Consider the following 17,500-nt stretch of genomic DNA (forward strand, 5'->3'; position numbering starts at 1 on the left):
CATTGCATTATAAATATTTTGTCTAACTGAAAATGCATGTAAAACATGCTGTTTCAGATTAATTTTTTTCTTCAAAATAGTTGTTTTCATTCATTCATTGTTTTCATTCACTCACTCATTCATTCATTCATTCATTCACTCACTCACTCCCAGTGTGGCCTAATAGTGGTGAGAGAGGTTGCTCTTGTATTTGCATTTGAATGTAGAGGATTTATTCTCTCTGTTTGTCAGTTCTGAGGCGGCATCAGATATCTGTTGACGGCTGTCACTGAACAGTAACGGAAATGAATGTTTTACAAGAGTAATGAAATGGACCATTAACCTGACAGAGTGTGTTCTATTTAGGCGAGGCAGTGTTTGTCATACTTTTCCCCAGATGAGGCTTGTGATCATGCATAGTGTGTGTATGGTTTGATTTGATCGTGAGTGAAAGTGCATGTGTGGACAGTGCAGCTGGTTAACATGATGGCCCACACTGTGAACAGCAGGGTGAGCTGGGCTCCACTGTGCTTCTGAACAGCCACAAAAGGAGGAGGGGCTACGTGGATTACGCTGGGGATAAGATCGGTTGGCGTTAGAGTGTTAGTGTTAACACAAAAGACATGAGCATATTCTGATATCCTTATTCTACAAATGTATTGTGGAATAAACATATACATAGCATTTGTACAAATGAGAGGACCTAGTTATAAATGTGGTTTGTTTTTAACCATAATAAAGGCGATGTATTCTCCCATTCATATATAGTGTGGCCCTTCCTCTTCAGCCATGCAGAGAAACCCTCTGGCCCCTCACACGCCTGTTTGATTTGGTGTTAAACCCCAACCAGCAAAACCAGTATTTGTTTTTTTCTTTCTCAGAGCCTAAATCTGTGAGACCTTTTTAGACGAAGAGTGTCTTGTGAAAACAAAGGCCTACTATGCCCTCATCTCAATTCACATGAGAAATGAAGGAAACACAGGGAGAGCTGTTGTGGGAGAGCACATGAAAGCTGTTATAATTGACACCTCTGGGATTGCTGTTATTACACACAAAAATTCTCCATTACACATGGTGTTATTTGTTATTGATGTGGGAGGTCCAAGCCCCATTAGAATTCAATTCACGAGCCTCCAATGGCTACTGAGAGAAAAAAGACAGAGAAAGGAAAAGAGAAAGAGTTGAAGCTGAAATGTGGTCATCTGTACTGTAAGACAACACACACACACACACACACACACACACACACACACACACACACACACACACACACACACACATAAACACTTGTGCATATACAACCACACAAATAGTCATAAATGTTTTATCTTTATATGGTTACACACCCATCCACACCTTATCATCACTTTTTGAGGTCAAGGATTGTGTGAAAAGATTGGCTCTTAGTAAAAAGATGAATCTTTTGAAATTTGAATGGCAAATGACAGCAACTTCACTATTTATCTATCCCCCGATTATCAGTACTTTTAGTAGATATCTCAGAACAGTGTCAGTGGAGCCTCTGTCATGGTCATCACATACACACACCCAAACATGACACAGAGGAGGGGGATCTGTGCTATTATAATGTTATGGAGAATTGTTGCTAAGATATTCTTTTTTTTGCTCACAAGGAGCAAGTCTGAATACATCTAGCTTTCCTTATGATCTTGCTGAAACGGTGTCCAGGAGCATACAAACACTACAGACATAAATAACACTGGCATACCCATTTCCATTACATGCTACATTTATATATGGAAACATCTGTGAATTGTTTTACAGTTTTTCTCGATTGCTAACACACATTTTTTGAAAGCATGCCTCGTTTCCTCAAAACTCTAAACACAAATCCCAAAACCACTCACACAAAATGCAAAACCCTTTATACATCCTGCAAAAGGCAACTTTGCTTTCAAAACAGTGTTATGTCACCTCAAAAGGGTACTTTGTTTTCTAATGACAAACACAGCCCATTATATGAGTAGACATTCTAAGCATCGATTGAACACTGATGTGCTCAATGGAAAACACTACTATGAAATGGGAAAACACCAGTATGAAGGACTTATCAGGAACATTATGTTACTATACACTTACTCCTGTAGTAAAATATAACTGTATAATGTTTTTACGCAAATATAAAACAACACACAAATATACAGTAACAACTAAAATATTTCTTTATTTTTTCCAAAAGTGCTGTAGCCTATACATCACAGCAAACACAAATGAATGTGTAAATGATTTGCACAGAACAAACAATAGGATATAGGCCAGTACAGTCAACAAAAAAAAGAAAGAAAACTGTAAAATAAAAAAGGACAAAAAAGTACTGCATCCTGTTCTAGCTCAAGGCAATATTGACAATGTGCTATCAGAAATAGACCTACACAGTGTTGTGAATGTTGTTGCTTTTTGTGTGAGTGGTTTAGGGATTTGTGTTTAGAGTTTTGAGAAAACGAGGCATGCTTCATGTGTGTAAGCAATCGAGAATGGCTAGGCTCACTGTATTGATGTTTAGGAATATGTCTTGGTCATCAATGGTTGCACTTTGTATTTGTTTACGTAATTTTACAGATACAGTACAATGGAAAATACAAGAATACTATGCTCCTGATAAGGCATTCAAACTAGTGTTTTCCTGTCATAGTAGTGTTTCTTACCTATTCCCTCTTCTGAATGTCCAGAGAATGGATGCAACTGAGAAGCGGCTTATATTTGGTTGAACCCTCTGGCCAGCCTCCTGCATGGTCAAACCATGGTTGACCATATGGTTGACCACAGTGGCCCGAATCTCATCAGAGATAATGGCTCTCCTTCTTGCTCTTTCTCTTCATCCTCTTCATCCTCCTCCTCCTCTTACTCTCACTCCTCTGCCTTTCTGATCACCTCTCACTTCAATGTTGCCATCAATTGTTCTCCAAACCAGGAGCTAACCTGTGGCCATCATATTGCTAAAGCTTTGATTTCAAATTGCACAATGGAAGTTTTGCCAATTGAATAACAGTGTGTTCTGTCTGAACACAAGGAGGTTTTGGCATTGATGAAGTGTGCAAAGTAGAGAGGATGGTGTTTAGTGTTTTGAAGAAAGTGTGGTTAACAATTGAAATTTGTGTCTAAAGCAGATAATTGTGTGTTGTGTTTTGAAGAAAGTGCGGTTAACAATTGAAATTTGTGTCTAAAGCACATAATTGTGCTTATAGTTTAGCAGAATTGGTTTAGGGAGTTGGCACATGAGTTACAGGTTGTGGTCATTGTGCCATAAGTTCCAGTTTTTGAATGTAATCAATCGAGAAAAACTGTAACAGAAATTAATAAATAAACACAGGCGGCTGCGCTCCCCCACTTCCCTGGTTGGCTAAAGTGCACTGCACAAAAGCTGTCACAGAAATTAATCCTGACACAAGAAACTGAGCGTTTGCAGTGTGTCCTCACACAGCACAGCACAAATGTTGACCTCAGTAAGTTCAGTTTAAAGTCCAATGGTGTGCCCACAGTCATAAGCTGAGAGTATAGAGCACCGAAACTAGATTCATCCTAAATTACCTACTAAAGCTATTTTTGTAAAAGCAAGGGTTTTACGTAACTTGTAATAATCCTAAAACAAAGCAGCTTTTAGTCCTCACTGCCTGATTGTTTGACCCCTCTTACCTGTGTGGAGGTGCTCACAGGGTCTGTGTGTGAAAGAAAGAGAGAGAAAGAGAGAAAGAGAGAAAGAGAGAGAGGTGTGTGTGTGTGTTTTTTTTTGTGTATGTGTGTCTTTGTGTAAGTGTATGATTCTGTGCTTTTTTTGTTGTTTTGCACTTTTTTCCATGTATAAAATGTTCTTTCATGTGCTAAAGCCTCTTCTGAAGAGATTTGTGACGTCATGTTTAAATAGCGTTTGGACCCAGTCAGTTTGTTTACATCGAGTTTTCATAAGTGTATCTGTGGTCAGATTTAATATACAAACTCACTATCGGTCACACTTCTTATCCAATCATCTAAGTGAGTCATCATGAAGAGCCATGTAGTGGTTAAAGCAGTATCATTGCAAATGATTGTTAAGTACCCCGTATATTTTGTGTGTTCCTGAGCTGTGCCCTGTTGATAAACATGATTAACAACAGTGCCACTAACCCAGGTTTGGTTGTAGGTAAACCCAAGTGTTTTCTGTGCTTACCTCTGATTCTAATGGCATTTATCTATTAACATTACCATTACATATGTGATCTCTGAACCCCCGCCCCCGCTCCCGACTTCCACAGGTTATCACATGCTTCAGCATCGCAGTCATGGCACGTCAGTTTGTGGGCTTCGCTGTGGTGGCCCTGCTGGTGGAGCTCAACTCTGTGTTCCTGCACCTGCGGCAGCTGCTGCGCATGTCCGGCTGGGCTGCCTCGGGGACCCTGTACCAACTCAACAGTGTGCTGAACCTGGGCACCTTTGTGGCGTTCCGCATCAGTACGCTGGCCTGGATGACGCACTGGCTGGCTCTGAACCGCGAGCGGGTGTCGCTGCCTTGCTTCGCAGCCGGGAGTGTGGGCCTCTCGCTCATCATGGTGATGAACGCCATGATATTTTATCGGCTACTGCGCAGCGACTTCCTCGCGGCTAGCCGAGAAGGAGGGAGGAAGGATGAGTGAAGGTGTCACCGGTGTCACCTCCAACCCCCCACCCCCACCCCAGTGAAAACCTCATCCCAACACATTACAATCACAAGGGCAACTCAGACTGTAACTCAATACACTGCCTACCTCTTTGTCCTGTTATTAATAGTAAACATTGCAAGGTGCTTTAGATCTCTTCAGCAAGGTGCTATAGATCTCTCTAGAATGTTACAGGGATACAGGACTGTACTATCATTCATTTTTAAATGGGCTTTACACAAAACTTGATAAATCATTATAACAACATATTATTACACCAAAGGGCTGATGTACAATATAACCTCCCATTACTAGTCATACTGACCTATAATAAGACACCTGCAAAAATAAGAAGGGCTATTAAGTGAGCATGAGTTATTTGACAAAAAAATGCTCATCTTGCAGTAGTAGATATTTAACAAGGGCCGATATCAGGGGTTGTGGTAGCATAGATATGTTGGCCTACGATAAGGGACACTGCCATCAAGCTGAAGGTTCACATGCTTCATGTCTCAGTTACTTGTTTGTGAAAAACAATGTTTTCTCCTATTTAACCTATAAAAGGTGGATTCTAAACAAAGATAAACACGTCTAGTGTTCTTCTACACCCGGTACTGCAGGTATCGCACATGCCTTGTCAGTGTGTCGTCTCTACCACTAGGGGTCAACATAACGCCAGGGTAACCTCCTCCATCCCCGTCCAAGGTACTGAAAATCTGTCAAGGAAAGTAACACAAGAACAATGTCTTGGATTACGCTGCAGCAAAGGGGACCACATTTTTAACCATAGCTTTGCAGTCTCCCAATGGCTAGTTCGCTTTTCGTTCTGAAACTAAACGCTGATCCAGTTGGCGAGTGTTAGTTATTCGTTTCAAGAGAGGAAGATCTGCGGAAAAGCTATTCGCTGGTTGTGTGATTTCCCCTTTTTCAGAACCATTAATTGTGTCGCTGATTCGTTTAGTTGCTTTTCTGGTTTTGTCGGACATAGCCCACCACAGACGAAGCGTCTCACTGAGCCGTCCGTTCACGATGCGCTGATACAGCCGTACCTCTGTGGAATTCTCCATCTAGTCAAAAGGTGAGTTGCACTGACGACAGAAATTTGACATTGGTGTTTCCCAAACACGCCTATTGTAGGAAATAGTGAAGGGTACTGCTCAAGATTTAGAATGGCTGCGCAATTGACAAGTAAATGTGTCTGATACGCAGCCTGTATTCAACTCTACGCCACGAGTGCAAAAGTGCAAATCGTCGCCTGCATACAATGGATAGTCTGCGTAGATAACCAATTAAGTCGGTATTTTATTTTTGTCATGTAAACCAGTGTAGGCCACCTGCTCAGTCTTATATTAAGGCACTCAAGTAAATTAGACTCGATGTTAAAGTTCCATTTACGTTCGCACAAATCCAGGTCTGGTTGACAAAACTACGTGGTCTTGTGCGAGAGACTTGTAATGTGCTCTTTCAGTACGAGTTGACACCACCGTCAAATTTAAGGCTAGCATTGGTCAGTTACCGAAGTGCTGTTTTAACCGACAGTGGTGCTTAATGACGGAAACGGTGTGAAAGGCTTAGGGGAGGGCCTAGCAAAAGTGCTCGCAGAGCTTTGAAAATACTGCGGCGTCAGCGTCATGCCACAAAAAAAAACACATATTGAAATGTAACAAACACATAGTCGCAGAGGACCTGAGCTATTGCCGAGGAGCTGAAAAACATCCTCTAATTGATGCTTTCCTCCAATGATGCAATCCAATAGGTCATGTGACAACAGACCCTGCAGTTAAAATGAAGCTTCACGGTTTTTTTTATATACTTCTTGATGTACTGGTTGGTTTTCTACATGAATGCATTTGTTTGGTTAAACCTGAGAGTTTTTGGTTTGGTTTTCATCGAAAATTAAAAGATTACTAGATAGCAGTCTACTATATTTTGAAGAAGATATGATGGGGTATTCTATTAGTAAGCCTACACTGTAGACTTTGCAAAATAAGGCTTACCCTTATTTTCTTTACATTGCACACAGCAGTTCCATCATGTGCACACAACTGGACCACAGTTATTTCATAGATATCTAGTAGCCTACTCTGCATAATGAGATATTGATTATGCTTTGATAGTTTACGTCTTGATCCATAATCAGAGAATGTATGCTTAACCCATTTAAAATTCACAAATTGACCTTAGTTTATTGAGTTCATCCAAGATATGTGGCTCTGGGGAACTAGTCGGGCCCTGTGGTCATCATTATTACAGATGAAGGCACTCTGCCATTCAAATCAATACATCATCTTCAAAGGGAGCATAGACATCACATCTTAAACATTTCACCAGGTGAACACCCCCTCTCTGTGTTCAGCAACGCTCCCTGACCCCGTGTCCTCCCACACAGGTGAGCCTTGTGGTTTCCATGGAGACGAGCGCCCTGGCACAGCAGGTGGAGAGCGTGGAGCGCAGCGTGGCGTTCCTGCAACAGGAACACCTAGTGCTGCTCACCGGCCTCCGTCTGGAGATCCTGCACCTCAGGAAACGATGTGCCGGTGGGTCATGTGATAGGATGTCACATCCTGACTTACAGCATTTTGTTACTTTCCTCACTCCAAAGTTAGATTAATTGTCTAATATGGGTTCTAACAATATTGAGGGGAAAAACAAATACTGAAATGTTTGAATTGATATTGGAAAGACATACACACTGTATCACTTAATGTTAAACCTTTTGTGACCAGGAGGAACATTGGAAAGGAGTGAGTAGTTAGGCATGAGTTGTACTGTGTGAGTTACACTTCTGAAGAGGTGGTAGGACGAGGTGTGTATAGGTGGTCCACTCATGTTGGTGGCATCTGGAATGTACAAGTCCCCACCTCTTCCACACAGCCTCTGTGTGTCTAAACATTTAAGGTGGAAGAACAGTGTTACGTATGAGGATACATCATTTGATGACCTGGTTTGTCCTAACCTCTTTCTACAGAGCTGAGCTGTGAGCTAAGTGAGAGGTTACCCATGAGAACCCAAGCTGGTGAGTACTGCAGTGAAATCCACTAATGAGCTGCCAGCACAACCGAATGGATATGGTATGGTCACAACTAATGTGATGGTGTATAGTTATGAATGTGAAAGATTTAATCTGCAGGTGGAGAATTTCGTAAAGGTGTTTAAAGTAAATTGTCAATAAAGTAAATTTGCTGCTCTGTTGTAGTTGTGTGTTCAACATTTCTGTAATAGATAGATATTAGGAACCGTTATAATGACCAACAAAGATGGTCAATAATAGAGCTCAATGGAAATTGTACTCTCAACTGTATCTAATTGGATAATAGCCTCAATTAATTGAAGATAAATGCACAAGCAATTATATAAAATATATAAAACAAGCAATTATAAAAGGTCATACTAGAACAGTCAGAAAAGATGACAGGCAACCGACTTGTGGCAAGCAGAAACATGAGACCGGACAACTGATACAAATGATGAAGGCTTAATATGGAAGATGGAGAAAGACTATAGCCAATGGCTATGCAGCATTTCTTATTTTTAGCCCGTTATGGTATGTAGCGTGCATGCAAACATACAACTAATTGTACTTTTAATGTAAAGGCAAGGTATGTTTCCGAGTATTGATTCTCAGATCATTGATTCTCTGTTTGCAGTGCATTTGTGATTGCAATCCCACATAAAACACTTTCATCTCTTAGGCCAGTAAGGAGTGCTGTTCTCCGTGTTTTGCCATATTTCCGCATGCTCTTTGTGCTTTTATCTGCTTTAGAAAAGAGTAATTCAGCCTACCTATAATTATGTGACAAGAAATAAAGTGTGTGGTTTATTATGCCAACACAAAGGGGAGCTGCTGAAGGTCGGAGAGACTCTGGAACCTGGAACTGGAAACTAACATCAAGTCATTGCGAAGTGGTTCACCTCACCAGACATTTGCATGTAACGCTTTTGAACAGAGTGGACATGGGAATTATCTTAGAAATGGTTAAACTTGTTATACAAGTTGGATATGTTCATCTTTTTTGTGTGTCTGTGTGTGTGTGTGCGTGTGTGTGAGCGTGTGCTTTCTTTTCTGCACTTTTAGTAGCACTTATGTCAGCTTATTCTCAGCGGCTTCTCCTTAAAGTAGCCTACTGTTGCTTGGATTGTAATGTATGTTGCTTACAATATAAATCTTTCCATGTATGGATGTGCATGTATGTGTGTATGAGTGTGTGTTATGCTCTGTGTTTGTGTTCATGTGTGTGTGTGTGTCCATGTGCATGTGTGTGTGTGTGTTGTCTGCAGACGTGGACGAGGAGCAGGAGCAACTGGAGGCTCGGCTGCAGACGACAGAGCAGCGGCTGGCAGAGCGCGAGTGTGGCCTAGCCGACCTGCGTCTGGAGCTGCGCCGCAAGGGGGTGCTGGCGGGAGCCCTGCAGGCCCGTCTCCGCGACGAGGAGCGTCGCTTCCTGGACGAGCTGAAGCGGCGCAGCCACAAGATCACGGCGCTCGGCCGGCAGCTGCGGCAGCAGACGGACGTGGCGGCACAGCTCTCCTTCCAGCTGCACTCAGCCCGCTTCCGCCTGTACCACGAGAAAGACGGAGGTGGAGAGGAAGAGGAGGAGGGGGAGGAGGAGGAAGATGAGGTGGAGGAGAGCGAAGAGGGCTCCCCAGAGTCAGACTGGTCACTGTCCGCGCAAGCGTCCCCTGAGGTGGTCGAGAGGCGACCGCCAAGGGTTTATATGTCCAGCAGGTCCCGCCGCTCAGAGAGAGTCCGGGAGTGTGTGCCGCGGATGAGGGTGTACGGGCCAGAGGAGCCAAGGCCCATGCCCGACCCCGCCCTCTTCCTGTACCCTTTCAGGCATAGGCTCCTCCCCTTGCATGCCTCACTGGGGCGGATCTGCAGGGAAAATGACCAATCAGAGACCTCAGAGGAGAGGCGGGGCAGACACAGCAACCAATCACCAGTCAGGGGGAGAATGGAGCCAGACACCACTGAATTATAAATGAATACTTAGAGGTGTAAACTAAGTAAAAATCTCCATAAAAGGTCTGGTTAGTTAGCAAGTCAAATAAATATATTTAAGGTCTCTATTTGAACCTTATCGATACTGTGATGGAAAAAAAGACTTCCATCACTCCTAGCCCTAGAATATGTAATACTGGGGTCAAGATCAAAAACATCATCATTATAATCCTCATTCTCATGTTCATCATCATTCTTGTTTATTAAACTACACACTGTAATCTTGGTACAATCAATGAGTCACTCACTTGAACCTCACTGATTTCAGTAAGTAATACTGTGCTGAATATGCTGGCCTTAGACTGTTAGAGAAACATACTGTATAATGTTACTATCTAATAAGCTTTACTGAGATAAGCAAAGAGGTATGTTTATGTTTAGTATAACACAGTCATGAAATATGATTGTGTTATTTTTTGTATCAGGTGTATGACAGAATTTGATGAAACCTGAATAGGCGTCAATGTCACTTTAAAATAAAGTATTACTTTATCATGACAGTTAACAAAGTGTTTGCAGCTTTCTCAAAAATATTTGAGTTGCTGAAGTTTAGTAATCCACTTGTGCCTGTACAAAACCAGTTTCATAGGAAGCCATATAATGACGTATGATGTCCAGTTAATGGAGTAGCAACAGGGATGGTGTAACTGTCAAATAAAACTTGTGTATACGACCATAAATTACCTTCGTTGCTTTGTTCTCGATATTACGTTGTGTTACTACGTACATGGCTCGTATTATGTAGTAGCTATACTGATTGAAGGTAGTCCAGTTTTGTTGAACGTTCTTGCGGGCATTCTGACGTACAAAAAATATATATCGTGGGCTAACGCCTGTTCTCCTGTAACATTCCATCAGAGCTGTCCATGGTAGCCAGTTTTTTGCAGACGTTCATTAGTGGGTGGCCACGGAGTGAATAGTCAATTGCATTCTGATTTTTATGTATTCAGTCAGCTCATCGTGTCTTCTCCGCTGTTATTGTTTGAGGTTATATAATCCAGCGTCTTCTAAATTGCACTAGGACTGTAAAAATAAATAAATAAATCACATCTGTAATTTACTTAAAATAGTCGGTTATTTGCTGAGTCGTTCGAGAAACTTCCCAGACCAAAAAATTCACACTACCCCAACTGCTCCTCTGAATGTTAATAGAAGGCTACTGCAGCACTTTGCCATAGCAACCAGTGTGGAGCAGCATTCGAGCCATTATCCTCGGAGACCGCCAGAAACAAGGTGTGTTTGCCATGGTTCTTCCCCCGTCAGTGCCAGGGCAGTGTGCTAACCGTACCACTTGTCTCGGCTATTTATACCCACCGGCTCCGGCTTGACAGCTTCAGAACAGTGCTTCACGTGACTGCAGGCTGATCAGATTCAAAGGAATCCTGTGAGTCATAGACATGAGCTCAGTTTAGTAGCCGTGGCGACGTAGGCAATGCCTTTATACGTGGGGCTGAATTAATGTGTTGGGTCGTCCTTCTTGGAACACGCTGGCTGTTATGGAAGGGGGGCTGGGGCCTCCCTCTTCCTCCCCTCCCATTGTGCGGGAGACGGAGGGAGAGAACGTGTGAAGGGCACTGGAGGACACACATGGGGCTTGTGTAATGTGTCACTGGAGCAGGGGACTCTGTGGGCCTCGGACGGACCTTCTCTCATCCTTTCTATTGCATCAGTCACTGGACAGCTTGAGGATCTCTTCTACAGGCATGCTGGCGCTCAGATATTTTATAATGCTGAACCTTTAGTCGTATGATTTTGCACTTTTGCTGAACATTAACAATATGTTTATGGGACTTTTTTCTTTCCTTTGGCTGATTGTCATTCCTTTTTCTACTGCTTTGCCTTTGCTGTTTCACTCATCACTCTCCAGAGACCTGTCTTCTCCTTTGTCATTTGTTTGGTGAAGTAACTGCACACTGTGCTGAATCTGACCATGCGCATACTCTGGCATTTATCTCTCCGTGTTTTGGGACTGACCCTGTTGTTGAAGTGAGCAGCTGCTAGCCAAGACTGGCAGCCAGGGCAAAGCAGCTGCCTCTCAGTGCATACCTGCTGACTGGCTGCAGGTCAGGACAGAGCAACAGCAGAGCAGGAGCCTCTGGCTAAGTGATAGCTTAGCATTGGGGGGTATCTTTCTGTGAGGCTACTGCCCCCTCGCACACTCACTTTTGTTCTATCGTGTGACTGCTATACTGTTTGCCTGGCACCATGGGGAACGCTCTCAGCTGCTGCCATAATCTTTCAGGCCAACAAATCCAACACAAGGAAGTGAGTGATCCGTTGGAGGAGTGGTCCCCGTTGTTGTCTGAGGAAAACAGTGATGAGGAGAGCCCGTCCCCGTCCCAGACAACAGGGGATGCGGAGAAGTCCCCTGTCCTGGACCAGGGTCATGCCTTTTTCCCAGACATTGTTTTAAGCAGCAGCCCAGGGGCAGCCCTGGCCGTAGCAGGGCATTCTCTACACCGCGACCAAGGATTGTGGAATCCTGGCTTCGTCCGGGAAAACAGTGATACCGTCCAGACTGTCATAATGCAGCCGTACAGAGAGGAGGATGTGTTGCAGGTGGACCAACATGCTCTGTATGGGCATGAAAAACTTCAGCATCACACAGAACTTTTAAAACAGAGTGTAGATCCAAAGGAAAAGGACATTGGACATAATAAGCTCAACATAGTGCTGATGGAATATTGCACTGCCCATATGGAAAAGAGTGTCGAGGCAGAATCAGATGTATTTCAGAAAGTAGCTGTGGATGCTGGATGGACAGAGGGAGGCATATTGCAGTTGGATCAGGAGGCTGCTGCAAGGACAACACACAGGACACAGCATATGGAACACAATAGTAATCAAAAGCAACCAGGAGTGGAGCAGACAGCACAGGGTGTGATGGAACAGATGGAACAGAGAACCGGGCAGACAGAAAAGCCTCTCGAACATGGAACTTTTCCAAATATTGTTGATCTGGTACAAGAGAGCGCACTACTGTCTGAGCAGGAGTCTCAAGTTAAACAAGGTGTAAGGGTGGATCAGAATGTGGCCCTAAAAGAACTAAGCCAGAGCCCAACTCAAACAGATGACACAGGGAGAAAGCCAGACCAGATGGGACAGAATGTAATACAAACTCAAGGGGACTCAAAGAAGATTGGACAGATTGTGCAACGGATTGGGCAAGATGCTATACAGGTCAAACAGAGTGAAGAGCAGACGCCACATGGCTTAGTCCAAACCGCTGACTCTGGAGCAGATCGGACAGTGATCTGGGCTGGTTCTGGGCTGGATCAGGCCCTGTTCTGGCCCACAGAGCAGTGCTGTTCGGGAGCAGAGCAGGACAGAGTTCAGACTAATGAAGCCCAGTTTAAAAACAACGCTGTACAGTTGTGCCAGAAACAAGATCAAGAGCAATGCATAGGACAGGCCAGAGACAGAGAGCAAGGGTTGATGCCGGTGAATGTGACTGTGGAGGATGACGCACTACTGGAGGAGAAGCAGAAAGAACAGCTCACCCTGTTCATGGTGGACAGACTGTTTTTGGCCACCCCGCCACTCACAGGTATGATGTAAGCATGTTTTGAGGGTTTTTAAAGCCTTAATCCTTTTAATTCCTTTATCATGCTCCTTTGTCAAAATCTCAGTGGATGTTTATGGTATATAATGTATTTAAGTAATACATCTGTAAATATAAATTACATCTAGTTAAACATTTTTGAACATGCCGAGGCATTTGTACCCTCCCTTGCATTATTACAATCACCATACTCATGATCACCCATTCCAGGGCACTGTGCCAACACAATGCAAGGAGGCCCCATAATTCATGACCAAGAAGAGGGGGCCATGGCCACACTGAAAGGGGACGATGAAACAGGGCAGCATGGCGAAGCCAACATGGAGGAAGTGGGCCTCAATGAGGACACGTCGTTCACAGTTAAAATCCAGGCCCCGGGCATCGAGCCAATTAACTTTCAGGTATTAAATCCTATTACTCTAGCGGTGTGTAACCTCTATAGAGGAACTACTTCAGAGGAAAGCTGCCTCTCAGTTATCAGACCACATCATTATAACTGTGTGTAAACTATAAAGCTTTGCTTTGTGGTATACACCAATATTGAAAGGCGCAGTCTGCGATTCTAATCCCATACACTTTTCGTCAAATACGGCTAATGGCTCCTCACGGTCCTTTAGCTGTCCATTCAGTGTTTGTGCTAAAATCCAAACAAGGACGCTTGCTATGAAATAATCACTGCGAGGTCTTTTGTTGCAACTTGACCTAATATCAGTTTGTATAACTGTAGGAAATGTCCTTATAAAATAAAAACACATAAAGTCTCGCACAAAATGTCACAGGATTAAAATGTATTTTTGACAAAGCTTGAGGACAGTAGTATTATTTTGCATTGAAAATCTGACAACGTCATAGCATGTGTTTGGCCACTCATTGTTTATTGCCTCACCCCCGTGTCTTTCAGGTGTCTCCCATGGCGATGGTGCAGGAGCTAAAACAGCTACTGATGGACTACGAGGAGACATGCCATCGCACCTGCTTCTCACTGCAGCTGAATGGAAGCACACTGGACAACTTCATCCATATGAAGTCCATCAGTGACCTGCAGGATGGATGTGTGCTCAAAACCATAGATGGTAGGATGGATGTGTGCTCAAAACCATAGATGGTAGGATGGATGTGTACTCAAAACCATAGATGGTAGGATGGATGTGTGCTCAAAACCATAGATGGTAGGATGGATGTGTGCTCAAAACCATAGATGGTAGCATGGATGTGTGCTCAAAACCATAGATGGTAGGATGGATGTGTGCTCAAAACCATAGATGGTAGGATGGATGTGTACTCAAAACCATAGATGGTAGGATGGATGTGTGCTCAAAACCATAGATGGTAGCATGGATGTGTGCTCAAAACCATAGATGGTAGGAGTCTATGTAGGCCCGGCAGACATGTGGTATAAACAACAGATGAAAATCTACACAATAGCATGTGTAATTATTACACCCAGATACAGAATTGAAATGAGAAACCTTTCTTATAATCAACAAGATTTAAGTCACTGGTACTGTGTGTGTTAATCTTTCCGATTCTAGTGATTCAATTATGTTAAGCTTAGGAAATATTGAGATCTGACCCTCCGGTGTGTCTCCAGAACCCTACAGTGTCCGTGAGGTGCGCATTCACCTGCGCCACATCCGGAACCTTCTGAGGAGCCTGGACCCCACTGATGCCTACAATGGAGTGGACTGCAGATCGCTGTCCTTTCTCAGGCACTTCACTGACACGGACATGAGAGGTATGACATGACTCTGATCATCATGCACATGGCAACTATCGTTCGGCTCATCTGGTTGGGGATACTGATGGTGAGACACTGCACAAGCAATGATATGTGCAATATGAGCACATTCATAAGCCTAACACACAGATCTATTGCAGATCATATGCATGCCGCTGGGCTTGAGGCACCACACAACCAAATAACCTGTGGCTTAAAAGGAGTGTATACAACACAGCATGAGCAGTGAGATTGAAATCCAGCATGCATATTAATGATGCTACTGGATGGTGCCTGGTTGCTCAGCTAAACAGGAAAAATGCCTGACATATAGTGGGTGTATTCTCTCACTGCTCATGCTGCCTCCCCATACAGATAAGCCCGGGAAGAAAGGCAACGAGCTGAAGCAGGTGAACTGTGGACCTCCAGAGTACATCCTGCCAGGGAGCAAAGAGTGCCCGCTCTGGCCTCTGCAGCCTGCGGATGAGGACGCTAAGGTAGGCTGCAGCTCATACCACTGGGAAAGGCCCATTGGACGCTGCTCCTGTCAAATATCCACCTGGTTTCACAGAGGTACTTTCTGAAGCTAGTCCTCTAAAATCTGCCAACTCTCCAGATGTGCTTATTTGGACTGATATTGAACAAACAGGTCAAATTGACGAATTAAATGAGCAGTCTGGTATTGTATAAAAGCACAGAAGCAGTTTTTGAAACAGAAAGTTTTTCTCTTTCAAATAAACACCTTGTACTTTGCTGCGGCTGTTGTCTCCTGTTTTGATGATTATGACACTTATGAACATATGAACCATCCCATACAGCCTCTGGAATTCCTGAGGGCCCTGACGATGAGCAACTGGAACCCACCTCCAGGAAACCGAAAAATGCACGGAGACCTAATGTATCTGAATGTGGTGACGCTGGAGGAGCGCCACTTCAGCATCACTGCCTCGGTTCGTGGTTTCTACCTCAACCAGTGAGTCACTTAAAAGCCTTTTATGGTACAGTTTGAGGTATATGTATACTGACTTTTAAGTGTGTTGAGTGAATTGCTGCTTGTGAAATAACCACATTTCTATACATTTTGTTTCTCGTTTGTGTGTATGATGTGGTGCTGTTTAAGGTCAACCAGTTACAGCTTCAACCCAAAGCCAGCGAACCCCAGTGTCCTTAGCCATGATTTAGTGGATCTTATGAATCAGATCAGCCCCTCGTTTAAAAAGAATTTCAGTGCCTTGCTGAAAAAGAGGTGTGTTCAGTCTTCATCTGGTCAAACGTTATCAATTTCCATTACCATTATATGACTGAATGCAACGATTGACTGATTTTCATTGTGACTTTGCCATCATCAGGGTCCACAGGCACCCTTTTGAAAGGTTGGAAACCCCCTTCCAGCTGTACAGCTGGGCAGCTCCGAAGGTTGACCACTATTTAGACTCTGTGAGAGCAGAGGACGCTCAGACCTCCCGCATGGGTTATGAGGAGCACATACCTGGACAGGTGGGGTGCAGCACCACAGCAAGTGCACATTCATGCTTGTGTCATCTGTATTGTAAAATGTAGATAATCAGTGAGACTCCAAGATGTGATACAATCTGCTTACAGAGGTTATAAAGTGGTGCCCATTTCATTTAATGTATTTATTTATTTATTTTGGGATGGGGCATGTGGGCTTTCCTAGACACGGGACTGGAATGAGGAACTTCAGTCCACCAGGGAACTCCCCCGCAAGAACCTTTCAGAGCGTCTGCTGAGGGAAAGAGCTGTTTTCAAGGTAAGTGCTTGGCAGCTTGTCCCTGTGCCCCACACATAAATATTAAGATGTCTCAGATGTGCATCCACACTGATACTGTCTTAGGCTGCCTGCCATCAGGGATTCAGACCTTGAGACAATGTTAACTGTCAATGACACTATGTACCATAAATAATACAAGTAAATTGAATAACATTGAAAAGAATTGCATCAGTGGTAACCAACAGGAAGCACAACCTCTCTCTTGACCTCCCTCTCTCCTCTCTTTTCTTTTCTTGTCTTTTCTTGACGTATCGTACTTATCAAATATCTCCAACCCTCAGACAAACTGTGACTTTGTTATTACGGCAACACGAGGTGCCATGGCAGTGATCGATGGCAGCCTGATGGCCCTCAACCCTGGTGACGAGCCACGTATGCACATGTTCATCTGGAACAGCATCTTCTTCAGCCTGGGCTTTGACGTGCGAGATCACTACCTGGAACAGGGCGGGGATGCCGCTGCTCATTACGCCCCTACAAATGACCTCAAGGGCGTTGGAGCGTACGCCTCCATAGATGCTGAGGGTCTCCATACACTTGGCACTGTAGTGGTGGATTATCGGGGCTACCGGGTAACAGCCCAGTCCATTGTCCCTGGCCTGCTAGAGAAAGACCAAGAGCAAAGTGTCATCTACGGCTCCATCGACTTTGGCAAGACCATTGCTAGTGATGCCAGGTATTTAACAAAATTAAGAATAACTTGTACATCAGATAAAATCAAATCTATTGAAAGAGTTTGTTTAAAGTCTGTGCTGTTACAAGTAAATATACAAAAGATAGAATGTCCTACTTGATTATGATCTTGCATATTTTTTTTTCA

At 43.7% G+C, this 17,500-nt stretch overlaps 4 protein-coding genes across 4 annotated transcripts in view; 3 read left to right on the plus strand and 1 right to left on the minus strand.

Annotated features, from left to right (window-relative positions):
- The window catches only part of LOC105893835 (myotubularin-related protein 1-like), a 12,334-nt gene extending 8,172 nt beyond the window's left edge, over positions 1–4,162 (minus strand). Inside the window, exon 1 of the mRNA XM_042708398.1 lies at positions 4,145–4,162. Coding sequence (XP_042564332.1) covers positions 4,145–4,162 — 18 coding nt within the window. The remainder of the gene's footprint in view (positions 1–4,144) is intronic.
- Positions 4,124–4,753, plus strand: LOC105896223 (TLC domain-containing protein 2-like). Its single transcript, XM_031571332.2, has one exon. It carries the CDS (start codon positions 4,257–4,259, stop codon positions 4,605–4,607), a length of 351 nt encoding a protein of 116 aa, XP_031427192.2. The 5' UTR covers positions 4,124–4,256; the 3' UTR covers positions 4,608–4,753.
- Positions 4,754–5,268: 515 nt separating this feature from the next.
- si:ch211-274p24.4 (coiled-coil domain-containing protein 92) lies at positions 5,269–10,289 on the plus strand. The gene is made up of 4 exons (XM_031571973.2): positions 5,269–5,688; positions 7,000–7,147; positions 7,579–7,626; positions 8,889–10,289. Exons 2-4 carry the CDS (start codon positions 7,018–7,020, stop codon positions 9,587–9,589), a joined length of 879 nt encoding a protein of 292 aa, XP_031427833.1. The 5' UTR covers positions 5,269–5,688; positions 7,000–7,017; the 3' UTR covers positions 9,590–10,289.
- Positions 10,290–11,024: 735 nt separating this feature from the next.
- The window catches only part of LOC105896224 (clustered mitochondria protein homolog), a 17,204-nt gene continuing 10,728 nt past the window's right edge, over positions 11,025–17,500 (plus strand). The window contains exons 1-10 of the mRNA XM_031571972.1: positions 11,025–13,156; positions 13,382–13,572; positions 14,073–14,244; positions 14,763–14,906; positions 15,264–15,385; positions 15,707–15,861; positions 16,009–16,134; positions 16,238–16,385; positions 16,567–16,659; positions 16,962–17,356. Coding sequence (XP_031427832.1) covers positions 11,815–13,156; positions 13,382–13,572; positions 14,073–14,244; positions 14,763–14,906; positions 15,264–15,385; positions 15,707–15,861; positions 16,009–16,134; positions 16,238–16,385; positions 16,567–16,659; positions 16,962–17,356 — 2,888 coding nt within the window. The 5' untranslated portion in view covers positions 11,025–11,814. The remainder of the gene's footprint in view (positions 13,157–13,381; positions 13,573–14,072; positions 14,245–14,762; positions 14,907–15,263; positions 15,386–15,706; positions 15,862–16,008; positions 16,135–16,237; positions 16,386–16,566; positions 16,660–16,961; positions 17,357–17,500) is intronic.

This window comes from Clupea harengus, chromosome 8, assembly GCF_900700415.2.
Source record: "Clupea harengus chromosome 8, Ch_v2.0.2, whole genome shotgun sequence".
NCBI classification, from domain to species: Eukaryota; Metazoa; Chordata; class Actinopteri; order Clupeiformes; family Clupeidae; genus Clupea; species Clupea harengus.

What these genes read in the sequence shown, in the direction of transcription:
- LOC105896223 (XM_031571332.2), top strand. Translation starts at nt 4,257, where the DNA reads ATGGCACGTCAGTTTGTGGGCTTCGCTGTGGTGGCCCTGCTGGTGGAG.
- si:ch211-274p24.4 (XM_031571973.2), top strand. Translation starts at nt 7,018, where the DNA reads ATGGAGACGAGCGCCCTGGCACAGCAGGTGGAGAGCGTGGAGCGCAGC. An exon ending in CCTCAGGAAACGATGTGCCG is followed by an intron (nt 7,148 to 7,578) that starts GTGGGTCATGTG and finishes CTCTTTCTACAG; the next exon opens with AGCTGAGCTGTGAGCTAAGT. An exon ending in ACCCATGAGAACCCAAGCTG is followed by an intron (nt 7,627 to 8,888) that starts GTGAGTACTGCA and finishes TGTTGTCTGCAG; the next exon opens with ACGTGGACGAGGAGCAGGAG.